The sequence below is a fragment of the Chiroxiphia lanceolata genome, chromosome 11 (genome assembly GCF_009829145.1).
Source record: "Chiroxiphia lanceolata isolate bChiLan1 chromosome 11, bChiLan1.pri, whole genome shotgun sequence".
NCBI lineage: Eukaryota > Metazoa > Chordata > Aves > Passeriformes > Pipridae > Chiroxiphia > Chiroxiphia lanceolata.
In genome coordinates, this window is record NC_045647.1 from 5,876,305 (window position 1) to 5,894,090 (window position 17,786).

Below are 17,786 nucleotides of genomic sequence, written 5' to 3' on the forward strand. Positions count from 1 at the left end.
CACTGACCCTTTCATTTTGCGTTTTGCTTCCCAAATCCAACCTGTCCTGTTCTTAATCCCTGACAATGCTTTTCCTTCCATATCAAGTAACTCCCTTGGTAATCTCTTGCAAAAGAACCTTGACAAACACTTGTGCATTTCAATTATAATGCATGAGTAGCCATAACTTGCTGACACAGTTCATTCCTTAATTCTGAATTCCAAAGCCTCTTCATATATTGTTAATCAAATATTTGGGATTTGTCATCTGGCTAGTTGAAAAATCAGGAAATAGTAACTGTAAAGTATTTGAGTATTTATGAGAGAGATGTATTGACTGTTTCAACAAGGACCTATCACATTTATCCAGTGCTTCTCATTTCTGATGTACATCAGTTTTGTCTGCAGCAATGTGTTGCCTGGAGTTGTGATTGGTAATCATCAGGTTTCTGAGATAGCTTTGATCATCTGCTCATACAGGATTTTTTGAACAATCTATCTAATTCCATATGATCAGAATAATCCCAAATGAAAGGAGCTGTGCAGTAATCACTGTGCCATTGACCTTGGCTTAATTTGTTGATTTTTTTTTTTTTAAGTATAAATTCTTCTTTGTGCAGTTTCAGTAGTGTTTCAGTTTTGGAACAAAGAGGAACTAACAGGGAGAACATTTTTCTTCATTGATATGAGCTGCAGTTTTCACCGTTTCAGGCGTTTCTGGTGAGAAGGAATTGCATGCAGTGGAACAGATTTAAACACAAAGAAATGGTTTTTTGGACTCAGTGAAAGTCCTTGGAGGTTTAGATACACTTCTAATTTGGATCAAAACTGGAACTGTTCAGAAGTTTGTGGGGCAAAGAGATTTTCTTGATGCTTTACTTTTGATACGTTTTAAATTTTTCATCCAGGTTGTGTTTAATTCAGAACAGAGTCAGCATTCCAGGAAATGCCAGGGAACAGCCTGTTGGTTTTTCTGTTAGGCACAATATAGGACTTTTTGGGTGTCTTGAAGCAGAATTTTGAAACACTGCCCAGTTGTTTGTGGAAACAATTAAATTCATAGGCTGAAGTCGCAAGACTAATTCAAAAGCCTTTGCCAGTCTGCAACTGGCAAAGGATTATAAATGAGTATATCTGTCTGCTGCAGACACTGAAGACAAACAACAAAGTGAAACTTTGATAATGAATGTTTTATTATCTGTTGTTATTCAAGAATCATTCACTTGACTTCATGGATTATAAAGTTAAATTGTTTTTCTGCCTTTCCCACTCGTCTTCCCATCACACCAAGGGAAACGAGTTTGCAATACTGTACATGAGTTACAGGTATTTAAACAAAATAATTGATTTTTAAATGCCTGTATTAGACCTCTGGAGCAATCTTGCATTAAGTCTGTAAGAAATTTGGTGTTTTGTTAGTTCAAGGTTAGCTATAATGAAAAAGAGCATTTAGAAGGAAGTGGCAACATGCTGTTCTAGTCTAGGTCTTGGCACATCTTTTGTGTCCTTAATTGTATGTGTTGTAGTTTTTTGTTTGTTAATTTTACCAGCAGAAGGTTTTTGTCTGTCAAAGATGTCACTCGTGCAACATACTGCATATTACTTTTATTCTATTTGAATATACTGAGCTTGTAAAGATCTTGTACATTTATTTTTCCCATTTAAGTGGAGAAAAAAGCATACAAATGCTGCCATTGTGTTCAGAACCGCATTCAAGAAGTGGATTACATTTCTGGTCTATTTTGAAATAATATTCCTACAAAGAATTCAGTCTTTTACCATAAGCAATATAGTTCACTCTGTCTTCATATTGACTCCTAATTGTTGGCATTACAGAAGATTAAAATAAGGTCTTACAGGGAGTGCAGTCACACAGTCTTTCAGATCTAAACATCTGTTGATATGGAAAGCAAACTATTCTTGCAAATTATTAAAGCCTGAAATTAAATAAGCTCTTATACATTTATTTTTTTATATCTGAAACTCAACCTTTATGCTTTCAAAATAATACAGGCTTCCAAGCAGTTAATTCCAGTGACAACTTTTCACAGCTTAAGAGTTACCTTATTTTTACAGAATTAGTCTTAACCCATGGCCTTTAACATTTTACCCACTCAGGCAGGCATTTTTCAATTAATAAGGGGGCTGGCACCTTAGCAATGAATAGACACAGGGAAGCCTGCAATTAATAGATAACCCGAAACAATACTTTTAATAGCTCATGATTGAGCTTATTTAATAAGTAAGAAGATTTTCTCACTTTAAACAAAGAATAAGTGCATGTGTGGGAGATTAGCAGTGTGCATCAGGGGGATGGCATTGTCTGGGCTGAAAAGAGCTGCACATCTGTAGATAGTTGATAATTCGGATAATTATGCATTTATGTGTAACTGACTATTTCATAATAAGAGAGGGGTACAAGTTTGGGGATTTATTTTGTCTGACTTAGGGAAATGATTAATTACAGAGCTGTATTTCGTGTCAATTTGTGAATAAATATGTTTAGCATTCATATGGTTGTTTACAAACAGGAAACCCACACCGCTTGCCAACAGTTTGATTAAAAAAAAAAAATCATCCAATTCATCACTAATTCTCTGTAGGAAAGATCTTTACATTTGTGTAGTTTGGCATTTTGTAATTAAATTCTTCTAAAACATTTTAATTAGGCAGAAGTAAACCAGAGTCCTTTTGTTTGCTCTTTGTAAACACTCGGAGATGTCACAGAGGTGAGAGCTGTCGAGAGTGCTGCAGGGTATCTTGGCTTTTGAAGAGTGCTCAGCTTGAGGCTTTTTTAGTGTGTCCACACTTAGTTGGGAGATGACTTTATCAAATCAAATAGTAAATTCCAGAAGCCAATTTTCAGTTCAAGTTCTACAACTACGTGTTGGTTCCCTGAAGTCCATCTGTGGTAAAATACTTTGGACTGATGTCTCACAGAAATGTTTTCATGATGTTTTCCACACAAAAGAGAAGGATCTTCTGGAACAGGGACTTGTTGAAAAGCAGTTTGGTTTTGTCCATTGTCTTTTTTGCAACCACCAGTGAGGACCACTGAGTTCCCATGCCTTTCAAAGGACCTGGGTAATGGAAACCAAGAGCTCTGGTTTCATTTTGCCAAGAGTCTTACCTTTTTCAAGCTGTGAGGTGTTTGGGGGATTAGAGATGTGATGGCTAAAAGGTGTCAGTGCAGTGCCATGGAGGAATCTGAATGGAAAGCTGCTTTTAGGCATGACAAGGTGCATTAAGATGACTGTTTAGTTTAGCTGGTGGCTGTCATCACCTGGCAGGACAGAATCTAGGCAGGAACCTACCCTGTTGATGCTTCTAAAAAAAAGGTGGGAATGACATAGAGCTGTTGGAACAAGTCCAGAGGAGGCCACCAAGATGATCTGAAGGCAGGAGCACCTCTGCTATGGAGACGGGCTGAGAGAGCTGGGGGTGTTCAGCCTGGGGAAGACAAGGCACAAGGGAGAACTTACAGCACCTTCCAGTACCTAAAAGGGCTCCAAGAGAGGTGGAGAGAGACTTTCTGCAAGGGCTTAGAGTGATAGGACAAGGGGGAATGGCTTTAAACTGAAAGAGAGTAGATTTAGATTAGATATAAGAAATAGATTGTTCCCTGGGAGGGTGGTGAGGCCCTGGCACAGATTCCCCAGAGAAGCTGTGGCTGCCCCATCCCTGGAAGTGTCCAAGGCCAGGTTGGACAGGTCTTGGTGTACCTGGTCTAGTGGAAGGTGTCCCTGCCCAGGGCAGGGGTTGGAACGAGATGATCTTTAATGTCCCTTCCAACCCAAACCATTCTATGAAAGAGATTATGATGAGCCATTAAGGGCCTTGGAAGTGAAGGCGAGGCTTTCCTGATTAATCAGCAATACTGTGGCAGGCTGTGGCTCAGCACGAAACACCCACTTGGAAATGTTTCTCTGTGATCTCTCTTTTCCGTTCTGTTTCGCTACTACTGTGCATAAGTACTTAAAAAGTAATTAACAAAAACTACATGCAATACATGCATTAAACTGTTTCTGCCTGCATTAATTTCCCTGGTTGTAATCATTTGCATTGTTTTCTTTTGAAATATGGACTTTGAATTCACTTCTGCAGCTTAGCCCAGATCACAAATTGTTCTCAGTACTATGCATATTGGAAAACAAGGTGTGTTTCTCAGGTGAGGAAATAGATTCTGACAATGGGAATTTTTCTCTTCTGTGGATCATCCAGGAGGGAAATACCAAAAAAAAAAAAGTTGCCACGAGAAGATAAAAATGTGCAACTTCACTTTTATGCTCTCAAAGTGTGGAATAAGTAATCTACTTTGGGTGTACTTGCTTATCTGATTTTGAGATTAAAAGGTATGAGAGACTGCTGGACCTACCTGTGTGCTTAGCATTAGATATTGCCACTGAGTTTTTCACTATAGTAAAGTTCTGAATCAATTTTTATTTGGGAGTTGGCTCTTTGGTTGGATCTTTGGGGTCCTACACCAAGGAACTATATTTAGTTTTCCAGTGTAATACAGCATTGAACATGGCAGAAAATCTGAATTTAGAAAAAGTCTCCTACTAAAGTCAGTTGTCAGCTTTCAGCTGTGTGAAAGCTGGTTGGTTGTATAACTGAGTATTTGCTGACTATTTGTTTGTTTTCATCATACTTAGTTTCAGGTGTTATGAGAGCATGCATTTGAGGTTTGTTCTGACATTTTGTGCAATTTAATGTGGGAGTTTTAAATCCTCATAAGATTTTTCTAATTCTCTTTGAAGTTAACAAGTATCTAGGATAGCCATTTTTGAGATAGATATTTTCCTTGACCATACTGCAAAATCACTTGTGAAGCGGGGAATATGGTTAACAGAGACACCTACAATTCCATGTGGTATTCTTTACAGATCTAGGGTGAGATATAAGAAGCAGACTGTGATTTACATGTGTCTCATGTTAATTTTAATGTGCTTGACTCCCCATGGCTGCCTTGAGCATCTCAACCTTGATTAATCTAAAGTTAAGTTCCTTTATGCTGGCTTATCTGTGATTGTTTTATGCTCACTCCATCTGTTTCTTAATGTAGCTCTATAACTTCTTTCACAGTTCAGATTTGCTGATTATATCACTTTGGGGTTGTGGCTAAAACATTCAGCTCTGGTTTTACTACAAGATGCTTTGATAAACTTGTGAAAATGGATGGGAGATCATTATCGAATAATTATTTCTCTGAAGGTGATTCCTTTCTTTAATGCAGAAAATAGGTAAAAAAAGTTCAGTAAAGATGAAGATGATGGGTCAAATTATTAGGAGGAGTGAAGTGACATCACTGATTTGTACTTGTTGAAAGAGTCAAGCCAATCTTTTCCCCCTTGCTATAAAGAAAAAATGTTGTTGCATTTTATGATTTTGGAAGTAGCAAGAGAATCCAAAGAAGTATGTAGAACCACTTTGTCAACTTCTGAGTCATCCCATTTTGCAATAATCCAGTTCTTAGCTTAGCATCCTATTTGTGGGGATGTTATTAGTGGTCATTAATTTTTAAACTGTCACTTTTTTTTTTTTTTTTTTTTTTAGTTTAAATTACTTTATATAAACCTTGCGGAAGATAAAGATCATTATCCATCTTTGAGCAGTCCTGTTCAGAGCTGAATGTCTTTCATACATAATGCCAGAGTGGACAGTCTTTGGAAAGAGGCATTTTTGGAACAAAAATTCTCACTAACGTTTAGGTGGCATCAAGTCCTGCTGGTCACCGACTACTAAAGACTGGGAAGAGTCTGAGCTGATGGGTGGTCAGGAAATGTTGCAAACTGAGTTTAGCAAGATGGGAGGAGAATGTCCTCCTTCTGCCTATATTGTCTTCCATTTAGGGCTTGGTATGTCCCAGGGAACTGGCTCCTCTCCCTCTAGGTGAGCACCAGAGCCTGAATGAAGCAAGAGAAAGATGGCATAGATCAGCCGTGCTTGTTACCCATGGACAAAGTCTTTGGTATTAATTTCAGTTCCCACCTTCTGATTGAGATCCCATGCTTGAAAGGATAGGAAGGAGCAAGGAATTAATTGTATTAAAATAAAAAGAGAAGTAATCAAAATCCCCCATTCTGATCACTTGTCCAGTGCCACAGACCTGATTGATGCTGAGTGGTAACTGCTGAGATTAGACAGTTTTGTAATCAGTGAAACTGATAAAGGAACATATGACTCAGACACTATTTTATTATTTAATTTGGACAGGGGTTGCATAGATGAATTGAAGAAATTATGGATATACACTGTGTTTTAATGGAAGAGTGTAACTGCATTGAGTAAGATTTGGACCTGAGTTGATCTGATCTATTTTTCTCCAGTAACCAGAGGCAGGTTCCTAGAGAGAAACACAAGAAGAGGACAAGAGTGTGAGGATACTTTCCTGATAGATTCCCCCTGCTTCTTAGTGATCTTTCATGGACTTGTATTTACAAGTCTTTGGTGGCTTTCTTACCAGGAATTTGTTACTGTATATTTTCGTCTCATGTAAGCTTTTGACATAAACAACATCCTGTGGTAGCGTTTCACACAATAACTATACTCTGTATTTAAAAATAACAGTAAAGGGACCCCTTTTGTATTTTCACCATCTCTGGCATTACAAGAACTAAGGACTAAGAAATGAAATTACTCAGAGGCAGGTACAGAATGGTTCCACCTGGTTCCCTTTTTCCCTTGCCAGTTGCAGTCTTTGCTCTATATCCTCCTTCTGCCTTCTTTGCTAAGATGGAAAATCGTGGTTTATTTAATCTTTCTGTATACAAGGCTTGTCCAGCATCTTTATCACTCTTCTAAGTACCTTTTTGAGTTTTACTATTTCTGCTTTGGTTTACTACATGTTAACAGTGAGCTGATTTTTATGTGGTAGTAATTTGGAACCTAATGAGCACAGCAATTTGCAGTTTTGATGACTGCAATGTTACTGTAAAAGAATGAGTTTTAATTATTTGGAGATTTCAGATGTGTATGTGCAGTTCAGTACCCATGACAATGCATTTTTAATCTTTAATTAAGCTTCTTGAAGTACAGAATTCCTTTTTACAAGTTTCCATTGTCTCAGTAAGAAAAGCAGCCTGACCTATATAGGAGCTTCTGGTGCTTTTCATTTTCTTCTGCATGGGGAGTACATGTCAGAGATGCTTCTCAGGTGACAAAAAGGAAGATCCCAAATCTCTCTAGAGCACGAGAATAAGTGTTCATCTCTCTTCTCCCTTGTGAGGGGTACTTCCACTTAGTATTTGATACCCAAAATCAATATAGTATTTATATTTCAAAGGCTATTTCTACAGAGGAAATAAAGATAGGTTCTGTTGAAATACTTGAGCTAGTCATCAAATCAACACTTCTATTTAGTCAAGCCCTGTTGTGGATATTAGTGACTGGACCTCTTACTAGTATTAGTTTTGGTGATTTGCCAAATGTCCTTTACACACCACAATGCAGTGACCAGGGTAACACTGTTTGAACAATTCCTCTGGCAGCAGCCCGTGCTGTGGATTGTGTGCTGCTCCAGCTCCATTTCATCACACATTCATGCTCTCCAGGTACTCCCTCTTTTGAGGAATATTGCATTTTTTTAGTTTAAACCATTTAAAATTGACCTTTTCCCCCCACCTTAAGATGTGATGAAACTGTACACAGATACACCCCAGGGCATCGCATGTTGTTGAGAAGACAGGAATGCATCTCTACCTCCTGTGTCAGGTGCCTAAATAACGATCACATCACTGCATTGTTCTTCAGAAAGCTGATTATTGTTTAGCAGAAATCTAATTGGAACTCCAGACACTAAGAGCATTAGAGAAAGTGTATGATGTGCCTTTGAGAAATTAATCTGAAGTACAGAGGCAAAATTCAGCAAATATTGGATCAATTTTTATAGACTTTGCTGTTGTGAAAGAACTACTTGCAGCCATGCTGCTGTATAAACTGTCTTGGATGAGTGGTTTTGGAGGGTGTCTGTAACTTATCATGCTAATATGGAACAGCAACATGAATTCCCTCAGTACTTAATGACCAGTGCTTACTGCTGGTGCCTACAGGACAGGTGGTGTGGGTGCATCTGGATTTTGCTTGAGTAATATCCCTCCAATCAGGCCTAAACATGCAACTACCCTTAGTTCTGGGTGCACAAAGAGGAGTTTAAAAGAAATCTGTATTATTACACTCTCTTTTGACACACGTGAATTGATCACATGTGTTTTTTCAGTCTTGCAATACGTGTTCATATAGGTAGTTGTCATCCCTATATTGTTCTGCAGTGTGATCTGTTCATCCAGGGGCTCAGTCTCCTTGAAGCTCAGATATTTAAGTAAGAGTCAGAGCCAATTTATGTGCTTATATGATCTGATAGAAGAGTTACCCTTCCCTATTTGCAAAATACAATTGTTCTAGGAACTACCTGCTGCATTTTGTCCCCAAAACAATACTAAAAGCTGTTGTCCTGGTTCTCAAATATGTTTCAGAACAGTGGTCTCAGTATTTTCTTTCCCTCTTTCCCTCTTTTTCTTTATTCTTGTCCCTATCTATCATAAATAAGGATTATATTAGGAAGTTGTTGTGCTACATATCAGTGAAAGAACATGTCTGTGTGGTTGCAGACACCCCCTACCTGCTCTGCCTGGATCATTAAGGAGGGGTTTGTGGTCTCTGGGCAGGACAGGACTGAACCCTGGCCAGGTGGGAGCACAGGCACAGGAAGCATCTGATACTTCATGACCACATCTCAAGTGTGATCCCATACCAAGGGTACATGGGAATGATGGATTATTGTGATGGGTGTGTCTGTGCCAAGGCTCAGGCTGTGCAGGGTGTGTGACCTGCAGATGAGGAAACCCTCCCAAAACCATCTTGATCTGGGACTTCTCAGTGTAATTCAATCAAAATAAAGGTTCCTGAGGCCACGGTGCTGCCTACTGTGGTATTTTGGAATTTGAAAGAGGCTATGTGTCTGGAACTGGAATATTTCTGTTCCCAAAACGTAGGCTCCTTGCAGCTGGTCAAAGGAAGGGCTCTAGGGACTGTTTCCAAATACAGTACTGTGCTGTGTAATCTGCCAGTCTTCATTTCATCTCATGCTATTAATTTAATGAGCTCTGATCCCTTAATTTTTATTCTTGTGTCAGTGCTACAGAGAATTAAGACAAAATCCCATGGTGGAGATGTTCCTGGTGGTCTATTCTGGGAGGTGTCTTTAGTTTTGGAGGGTACCAGAGCTCTCCCTGCCCCAGAACCCTGCTGACCTGCGTGGGCCACAACCTGGATGTGGTCAGCCAGCAGAGGATTGTTGCTGAATTGTTTTCAAACCAGCAAAATCCAGTAAGTGTGTATCCTGTTCTGGATCCTGAATTTACTGTAAGCAGGAAGGACTGAAGACTGTAGGCTGGCTGTTTTAGCACACCAGAAACTGGACCCACAGAGTTTTGCTTTGGAAAAACTGTGATATTTGGGACTCTTAGAATGGCACCAAAGGAGTTGTGTTTCAGAAAGGCTCCCTCCAGTGCCAGGGCAGGTACTGCCATCTCACCTGCCATCCAAGGAAAGGGCTTCACTTACAGTGGGATGTGGCAGGACCAGGGCATTCGCTCTTGGTGAGACTTGTGTTCCTCAGGAACATCTTGAATACAGGTCAAAAATTATCTTTGGATAAAATCTTTACTCGATTTTTCCTACCTGTCAGTTGGTCCCCCCAGACAGAAAAATCTAAATTTTATTTTGGAGATTTATCAGAGTTCCTTTCCTGCCAGGGCATCAGGGTGCATTACCACTGACTTTAAAACCTTGACCTGTTTTAGAATAGTACAAGACATTCAAAATTACATTGTATCAGCATTTCTTCACCTGACTGCAAGCTTTCTTGCTTTGCTTTTTGTTGATTCAGCTTCCTTAAATTTATCACCTTCAGACTTTCAAAATTCCATCCAAAAGAGGCAGAGTAATATTTTGCATCATTTTTTATAAAGCAAAATCAGATAGTTTGGCTTTAAGTAGAAAAAATAACGCTGCTCTCCTCTCCAGAGGGGTTTTTACATCTTTTTCCACATTGAATTGCACTGTCCTCTAGTGGGTATTTTAAGCAAATGTTTTTGTGTTTGTAAGTCTTTCGTGCTGCTTAGATACAGTAAGCTTAATCTTTATTTTCAAATGAACCATAAATGTCTGAGATAAAAAGCTGGAGGATTAGAGTAATATTTCAAAACTGAATAAGAAAAAATTACATTTGACCTGTGGCCCAAGTTGTACTAATATAGAGATATATATAAAGATGTTTGTATCTGACTTATCAGTTGGAGCAGAAGGATAAAGAGTGAAGATGCAAGTGTATGGCTTCTGTTTTATTACATTTTATTACTTTTTATTGGGAATTGGAGATAGTCTGCTTCTTTCATATTGAAACAAATTCGGTAACTATGAATGAATGAATAATAAAGACCAATGAATAATAGGAAGGATTAAATGCACCTTATTAGATTCAAAGTGGAGAACTGTGCAGCCTATTTTACCCAGTGGTTTGGTTTTTTTCTTAATATTACTACCTACCTCTTAAAATGCCCTTCTTTTTAACTGGGATTCCCTGGGATTTGAGGTGCAAATCATGTCTGAAGATCAGAATAGGAATATAAAAGTTTTAAGTGGCAGTGCTTGTCAGGTTTGTGTGTGTTTGCAGTAGTGGATGTCTGGATCCAGCTGCAGGTGACAGCACCTTTACTTTCCTTCCATGAACTGGGAATACATCTGGATTCTCGGTGCTAGTGTCCCAGCTTGTGTCCTGTGAGCTTCCCCACAGTCTTTAACATGTGTGAGTGACTTGAAATATCATCCTTGCACGGTGTTAATTCTGTTGAATGAAGGAGGGAAGAAAAAAATGCCTGTCATTGTGCTGCTGACTTGCTTTTCTTACTTATTTTCTGTCACCTTAATGACTTCATTTGGTGAAAGAATGTGCTTTTGCAGACACAAAGTAAGACTCTGCTGACCAGAAGGGTTGGGAGACAAGATGCATGTTTTAACCTCAAAAAATGCTATGAGCCTCCAGGCAGGAACATGTTTGCCAGCTGTACCATGCAAACCCAAGCCTGCAACATAGATGTACCCTGTGGCATCCTGGAGAAGAAAACTTGACAAATACAGTCTGTTTCCTGCTGTCTGGGTGCACTTTTAGCTGATGAAAGAGTTAGGAGTGGTCAATAAATGAATTCACTTAGCTTGAAATGCGAAGATGGTTTTTTTCAGATTTCAGTCAAACAAACCCTGAGCACATCCTTTGCATGTGTAACTTTTATTGTTGCTGCAGATGTAGTTTTACCGACAGTTGCTGAATAAAATACATGGACTGAGCTTCAGAGTCACAATTTCCAGGAAGGCCAGAGATTACATTGGTGATTTTATAATAATATTTATAGTTCTCTGTGTGAGCATTCATGCATCTCTGTGTGCATATAAGGGAAAAGATGAGAAAGGACGGGGGAGTTGAAAGAGTTTCTCAAAAAATGCACTAGCAGAAACTTTGATTAAAGAGATCTGAATGTTGGAATAATCATGGGTTTGAGCTGTCTTTATGTCAGCCATTCCAAAATGTTTCTTTAAAGAACATATTTTAAAACTTCTATTAAAAAAAAAAGGCAATACTTATGTTCCAGTGTACTATTCAGTATTATTCAGAAGAAATCTGTGCTGTACAGTCATTTGGGCTTTGATTTTTATTGGACAGTTCTCTAGTTGTATTTCTGGCCTCGCATTTTTGTACATAGCTAATACTCAACCTTATCCTGAAAGGCAAGTAGCTAAGTGGTTTCACTATTGCTGGCACATTCCCACCTTACCCCAGGTCCTCACAGCACGTTGGGAGTTCTTCCTCCCTTCAGGGCCAGTATTGGTTTTGTCTGCGGGGTCAGTCGGATCCAGAGGATTTTGGAACCACAGAGCTCAGATGCTGATATGGCAACAGGGGAGGGGTGTTTATGTGCAGGACAGGGAGGGGGAAAGCAGGACAGATTGTTTGGTGTCTGCCCTTACTTGGGTCATCTCCAAATGATTATGAAACGTCAGCCTGAGCTGAATTGCATTCCTGGTTGGATTTCTGTTCTTTGTGAGATTCGGAGCTTGACCCCGTGTGAATTACCCGTTTGGAGCTGCAGCACGTTGTTATCCTGCACCTGTTGTAGTTGTTTTGTGGCAACAGCAAAGGTGGAAGATCAAAGAGAAGCAACAACTTTCAAGTGTCAGGTTTTTGTCCTCTCTCTTTTTGTGCACAGAACTTGTACTGTAAGTGCAGGCTCAGGTCAGCAGACTGGAATGCAGCGGCTGCAGACAGACAGACGTCCCCAGTATAGATTTATAAATGGGCTTTGGGAAAGGTAGAATGTTTTATAGGTCCTGCCTTCATTAAACCTTAACTGTATGATGATCAGAACTCGGTGTGCATTTTGTTAGGGCTAAGAACGTTTTGGAGAAAAAAATAATAGGAGGATATAGTAAATGCACACACAGTTTATCTGACTTTTTAGAGAGCAACCAGGTGTGTTAAAGCTACTCCTGCTGTACCTAAAATACCCTTAGTTGTGAGGAATCTGGCAGCCTGGTGGATCATGTCAGTGATCCAGTACAATTCTAACAGTAGTCTCCTAACACCATTACTTTGCTTAGTATACAATTACACTTATTTGGGTTGGAGGGGGTGGTGTTGGTGCCAAACATTCAAAGCAGATTTGTGGGCTTTGACAAAGCTGACTTTACAAAAAAATCACTGTAAATTAAAACTATTCATTTTATTAATAAAGCAACAGAGATTTCATAGATTCAACTATACATAAATATATCTAGTTTCTTATATAAAGAGAAAAATTACTCTGTGTGTCTGCATATATGTTCTTATAGCATTTTGGAGTGGGATTAATGGATATTCCAATATCTGCAAAGATTTGATAGGCTATCAAACATGAAGACAGTGATGGTGCAGCACTCAGTTTCTATCCCTTTGGCTTCCCAGCATTGGTGCTGAGGCCTGGCAGATCAGGTTGGTTTTTACCAACATTGATGGTGATTATCTTCATGCTATTGGGGGTTCCCTTGTTTCTCCAGAGGAATCCATGATCAGTTGCAAGTACATCTGATGGTGATTTCACATCTATCAGTTGTTTTGGTGGATGAAAAAAAGCTTAACCCGTGGACATACTGCTATCGTTAGTTAATAATTTAACATTGAATAATGTTGCTGAAGTAGAAAAAAAATTATAAGGCATGCTGGTGGGTAAAACTGGTTATTAGAATAATGATGTATTTAGTAACCTGTTCTGTCAGTAGGCAGTTTGCCCTCTCCTTGATATGTCTGATAGTTCACATGCATTAGACACTCGGCATGTGGATATATAATGGTTCTGATCTGGAATGAGAGGTTTACTTTTCTCATAGGCTCAAGTAATACGGAGATTGTGCATTCTCTGTGCACACAAGACGCTGAAAACCTCTTCATCCATCTGCTGAGTCTGAATGTTAAAGTTCTTTGAGCTGGAAATGCAGGATCTGGTCAGGCTACAGAAGCAAATATAAACAATGTTCACAGATTTCAGCAGAGTTAAAGTGAATCTCAACATGATTTGAACTGATCTTTTGGCTTATTTGGAAAATTACAATAAAACCCAAGATCGAATTCTCTACCTGATACAGTTTATTATTGATGGAATCCTTTTAGACTCTTCTCTAATTTAACAGTGTATTTTTATTAAAACCAAGCATACCAACATCAATTATCCAAGCTGCATCTAATTTCCTTCAACTTTTTTTTTCCTTTTGCTGCCAATGGATTAGAAGGCCTGATTAAAATTCCGCTTGAGAGCTGAAAAGCAGATCCTTAAATGAGAATGTCTGAGTTAGGAATTAAAATATCTGTACTGGACATAATATCCTCCTCCTTATCTCTAATAATGTAAACACACTTGGTTAAGTTGATCTGTCACATGTCTGGTGCAATGTCCCTGAATTAGGAAGATGTATTAGAAGGAGTGGAATGGTGTGTGTGGCTTGTCCCACTGTTAGAATCTATCACTAGAGATAGATATCTTTGCACAGAGATATCTCTGCCACAGGGGTTAATGTGATAAGAATTTGAAGGGCTCCATTTTTTCTTTTATGTTGTTTTACTTCCTAACAGCAGGAAAGGTTTTATATGCACAAGCAATAGGAGCAAGGCAGAGAAGAGGCCTTCTAAGCTTTTACTATTGGTAGCTTCTGCAGAGTTAAGGATTTTGTAACACAAAGGTGAAATAAATAATTGCAATGGCATCACCAGCTTAATATCCAGTAAAGCCTAAACTGGTAAATGCATGTATTTAACATGACATGAAAGTGTCAAATCTATAAGAAAGAGTTATAGAATAAATTAAATTGTGTGTTCTGGTTTGACTGGGTTATAAATTTCCTTCTGATGCTCAGTGTACCTTACCTGGGATGAGGAAGCCATACCATGAGCCATATCCAGGCTTTTACTGTGCAGGCTTCATGAACTGAAATGATTGGTGTCATGTACTGGGTCATTGTACCTAATCTCAGAGAGAGAAATTTTGATATCAGGTTTTTTAAGGGAGTTTATTATTGCTCTACTTATATAACATTAGAGTTTTTTCATGCCCTGAAGGTCTTAATTGGATAACTAATTCCACTGCAAATAGTAAGAGGAGACAAGAAGCAGGGGGAGGCAGTGTCCTGGCACATCAGCACTACATCAAAGAGGTGGTGTCTAATAAACTTGAGAGGAGAAAATGGGGCTGTGTCCCACATGCTCAGATGGAAGCTGTTTTGACCACTTTTGGGTGGCATCATGAAAAGACTTAGAGCTGAAAGGAGCAGCAGGTGATGAGCAAGATGTCAATGACATGGTCCCATTGCCAGCTTCATTTTATTACTGTGGTGTGAGCACTGGAGTTCAATTTTTGAGCAACCTGGTCTAGTGGAAGATGTCCCTGCCCATGGCAGGGGGTTGGAACAAGATCATTTTTAAGGTCCCTTCCCACTCAAACCGTTCCATGTTTCTGTGGTTCAGGGGTGCGATGCAAACACTGCATTTACACCAGTAAATGAGGCTCTTGCAGTCTAGAGAACTGCTTAAGGACTGAGGTAATTTCTTGTGGGAAGTAAAGCATTTGTTGAGATGTTGTTTCCCTTTGGTACTGTGGGTGGCAGTGTTACTACCAATGGTGAGCCCTCAGTCTGTGCATGTGACTGCACGTCACAGGAGTTAATTGTCACATTTTGTCTGCAGACAAATATTAAACCTGATTGTGCAGAGCTATAAACGTGTGTGACCACAGGGAATTCCCTTGGTGCTGGAATGAGTCTGGCTACCTGGAGGTGGGCACAGTGAATCCATTCATCTGGTGCAGTGAGTTGAGCATAATTGCGGTTGACATCATGCACAAGTGAAATCCAGTGATATTTCATTCCTTCAGACCTAATCCCTTCTTTATCTAGTCAACATGATTCTGGCAAAGCTTATTTGTGACACCCAGTGAGGCTTGTTGTAGAGCACCCCAAGAGCTGTGGATTAGCTCCATTGTGGAATGAGAAACGGCACAACCACATCCTTATGGTGACCTCCTCAGCATAATAAGGCATGGTTGGAAGTCTGGTGTATGTGCTTGGGTTAATATTATATTAACTTAGCAAGTGGAAAGAAATTATATTAATATCTTGTATGTATTAATGTCTTGTATGTTGTGCAGGGTAATTTAATTGTGAATTAGGTGCAGAAATTGCAGTTTCCAGAAACTGATGAATAGCAGTTTTTTGAGGTTATCAGTTAACCTGTTGTAATGAATGCTCTTCATTACATGCCTCTCCTTGTTAATTAGAAGGGATTTTTACTCCTCTTTATCAAGTCCGGGCAAGTATATTACCTTTTCCTCTGTATTGCTTGTGATAAAGTGAAGATCCAGATTGTTTTGTAAAGTGTCCACATGAATATTTCATTGCATGTGCATCACACATTCATACACTGTTTTCTGAGCTCCAACCTCTGATGATTATTCAATACATTTAAAAAAATCAAAATATTGTTTAAGCTCTTTTTATTTATACTTACTGTTAGAAATTCACCCTTTTTTGTACAATACTGTGTTTATGACGTTAATTATCATGCCAGTTTAGACCAAGACAATTAATCACTGCTGTACACTTCAGCAACAATAGACTCAGAGTTCTCTGAGTGCAGAGGTGAAGCTTGTACCTTCCATAAATGAGAACCTGCTTGACTGAGGGTAATTTGTTCCCTGATTTGGCTCTTTTGCCTGTGTTTATTTATAAAACAAAGCCAAAACAACACAAAAACAACCCCTTACTTATTCCCTGCTCGATTTCTCTCCTCCAGGTTGAAGCAATCCTTGTAAACATATTTGGTGGGATCGTGAACTGTGCCATCATAGCCAATGGTATCACCAAAGCCTGTCGAGAGCTCAGGCTGAAAGTACCTCTGGTGGTCAGACTGGAAGGTGAGTGCTGATGGTTTCAGACCCAAATCATCCCTCAGGTGCCCAGTAACCCACTTGGGCTTTCTTCCATCTCAAAGCTCTAAACAGGTTGGTCCCACACAGTAAGAAAATGTCCAGTTCTCCAGCCATAGCATGACCTGAAGTCAATAAACTCGTATTTCTGTAGTCGTGGTCCCTGGTGGTACTTGAAGCAGTGAAATTTTGCAGTGGAAGCGTTATGGATTTGCCTGTAAGATTTGCAATGCAAATAGGAATTATTTTGCTGCAAGTTTCTGTTTACTGGAAGGTATTTCTCTTTCAAATGATTTTTTTTTTTACTGAATGCAATTCCATTATTGCTAAACCTGCAGCAAAGTATAGTTTTCTTAAGTTTACTCCAATCCCGTAATTAAAAGAAAGATGTTTGAAACAGTATTTGTGAGAGAGAAATTACTGTAACATATTCCTCTGCCCAAATACCCAATCCAGCTAAACTCCATTTAAAACCAGAAGATTTGGTAATGGTAAGGAGTGGTTTTTTTTTTTTTAGTACATCCAACATTGTTACACAAGAAACAAGAAAAGCAATAGAGGGGTGAGGACGAGCACTCTTTGGCAGTTTCAAGCTTTACTATAATGGCAGTGGGTGTGGAGTTCTGCCTCTAATTTCTGAGAAGTGCCCTGAAGGAGGGAGGGAGGGAGATTTTTCTACCCTTGTGTGAGAAGTGCTTTGATTGCAATCAGCACACAACTCTGGTAAGCTTAAAACATTTCCTTTTGGCTAAGTGGTTTTGGAAAACAGAAGGGTTTCTGGGAGTTTTTTAAGGCCTCTTCCTTGTAACTATCAATATTCATGTTTGGGTGTGTGTAAAGAGCATAAAATGTCCTGTCACTCAGCATTGGTGATGAAAGGAGGAAATGCATCCCTTTATGGACTTGAGATATGAAACTATGGTGGTTTTTTACAGTATGATAGAAGGGGGAGGAAAATATGTTCTGAATACACCAGACTTTTTCCTTTTCAAAATATAACACCACCAGGACTCCTGAATGTGTAGATGACCCACAAAGCCCTTTGGTTAGGGGGATACTTATTTTGTCTTTCATGAGAAAAGGGGGTTTCCCATCCCTCATTCTCATGCTACACTACACGTGCTGGCTCGATTTTTGCTGTGGTAAGTGCAGGGAAATTTAAGTACTCTAACATGGATTTTAGAAACATTGTGAAAATTTTCTTTGGATGATGCAGCACCAGTCAACACGTTAAGAGACTAAGTAAATAGTTTAATATGGATGAAGGAGAGACTGATGGATGTTGGTTAGAAGCAGGAAAGTTTA

General features: G+C 39.1%; 1 protein-coding gene across 2 annotated transcripts in view; it reads left to right on the forward strand.

The window, feature by feature from the left end:
- The window catches only part of SUCLG2 (succinate-CoA ligase GDP-forming subunit beta), a 120,566-nt gene that overhangs the window by 95,014 nt on the left and 7,766 nt on the right, over positions 1-17,786 (forward strand). For both annotated transcript variants that reach the window (XM_032699379.1, XM_032699381.1), the window contains one exon: positions 16,349-16,469. In XM_032699379.1, coding sequence (XP_032555270.1) covers positions 16,349-16,469 — 121 coding nt within the window. The remainder of the gene's footprint in view (positions 1-16,348; positions 16,470-17,786) is intronic.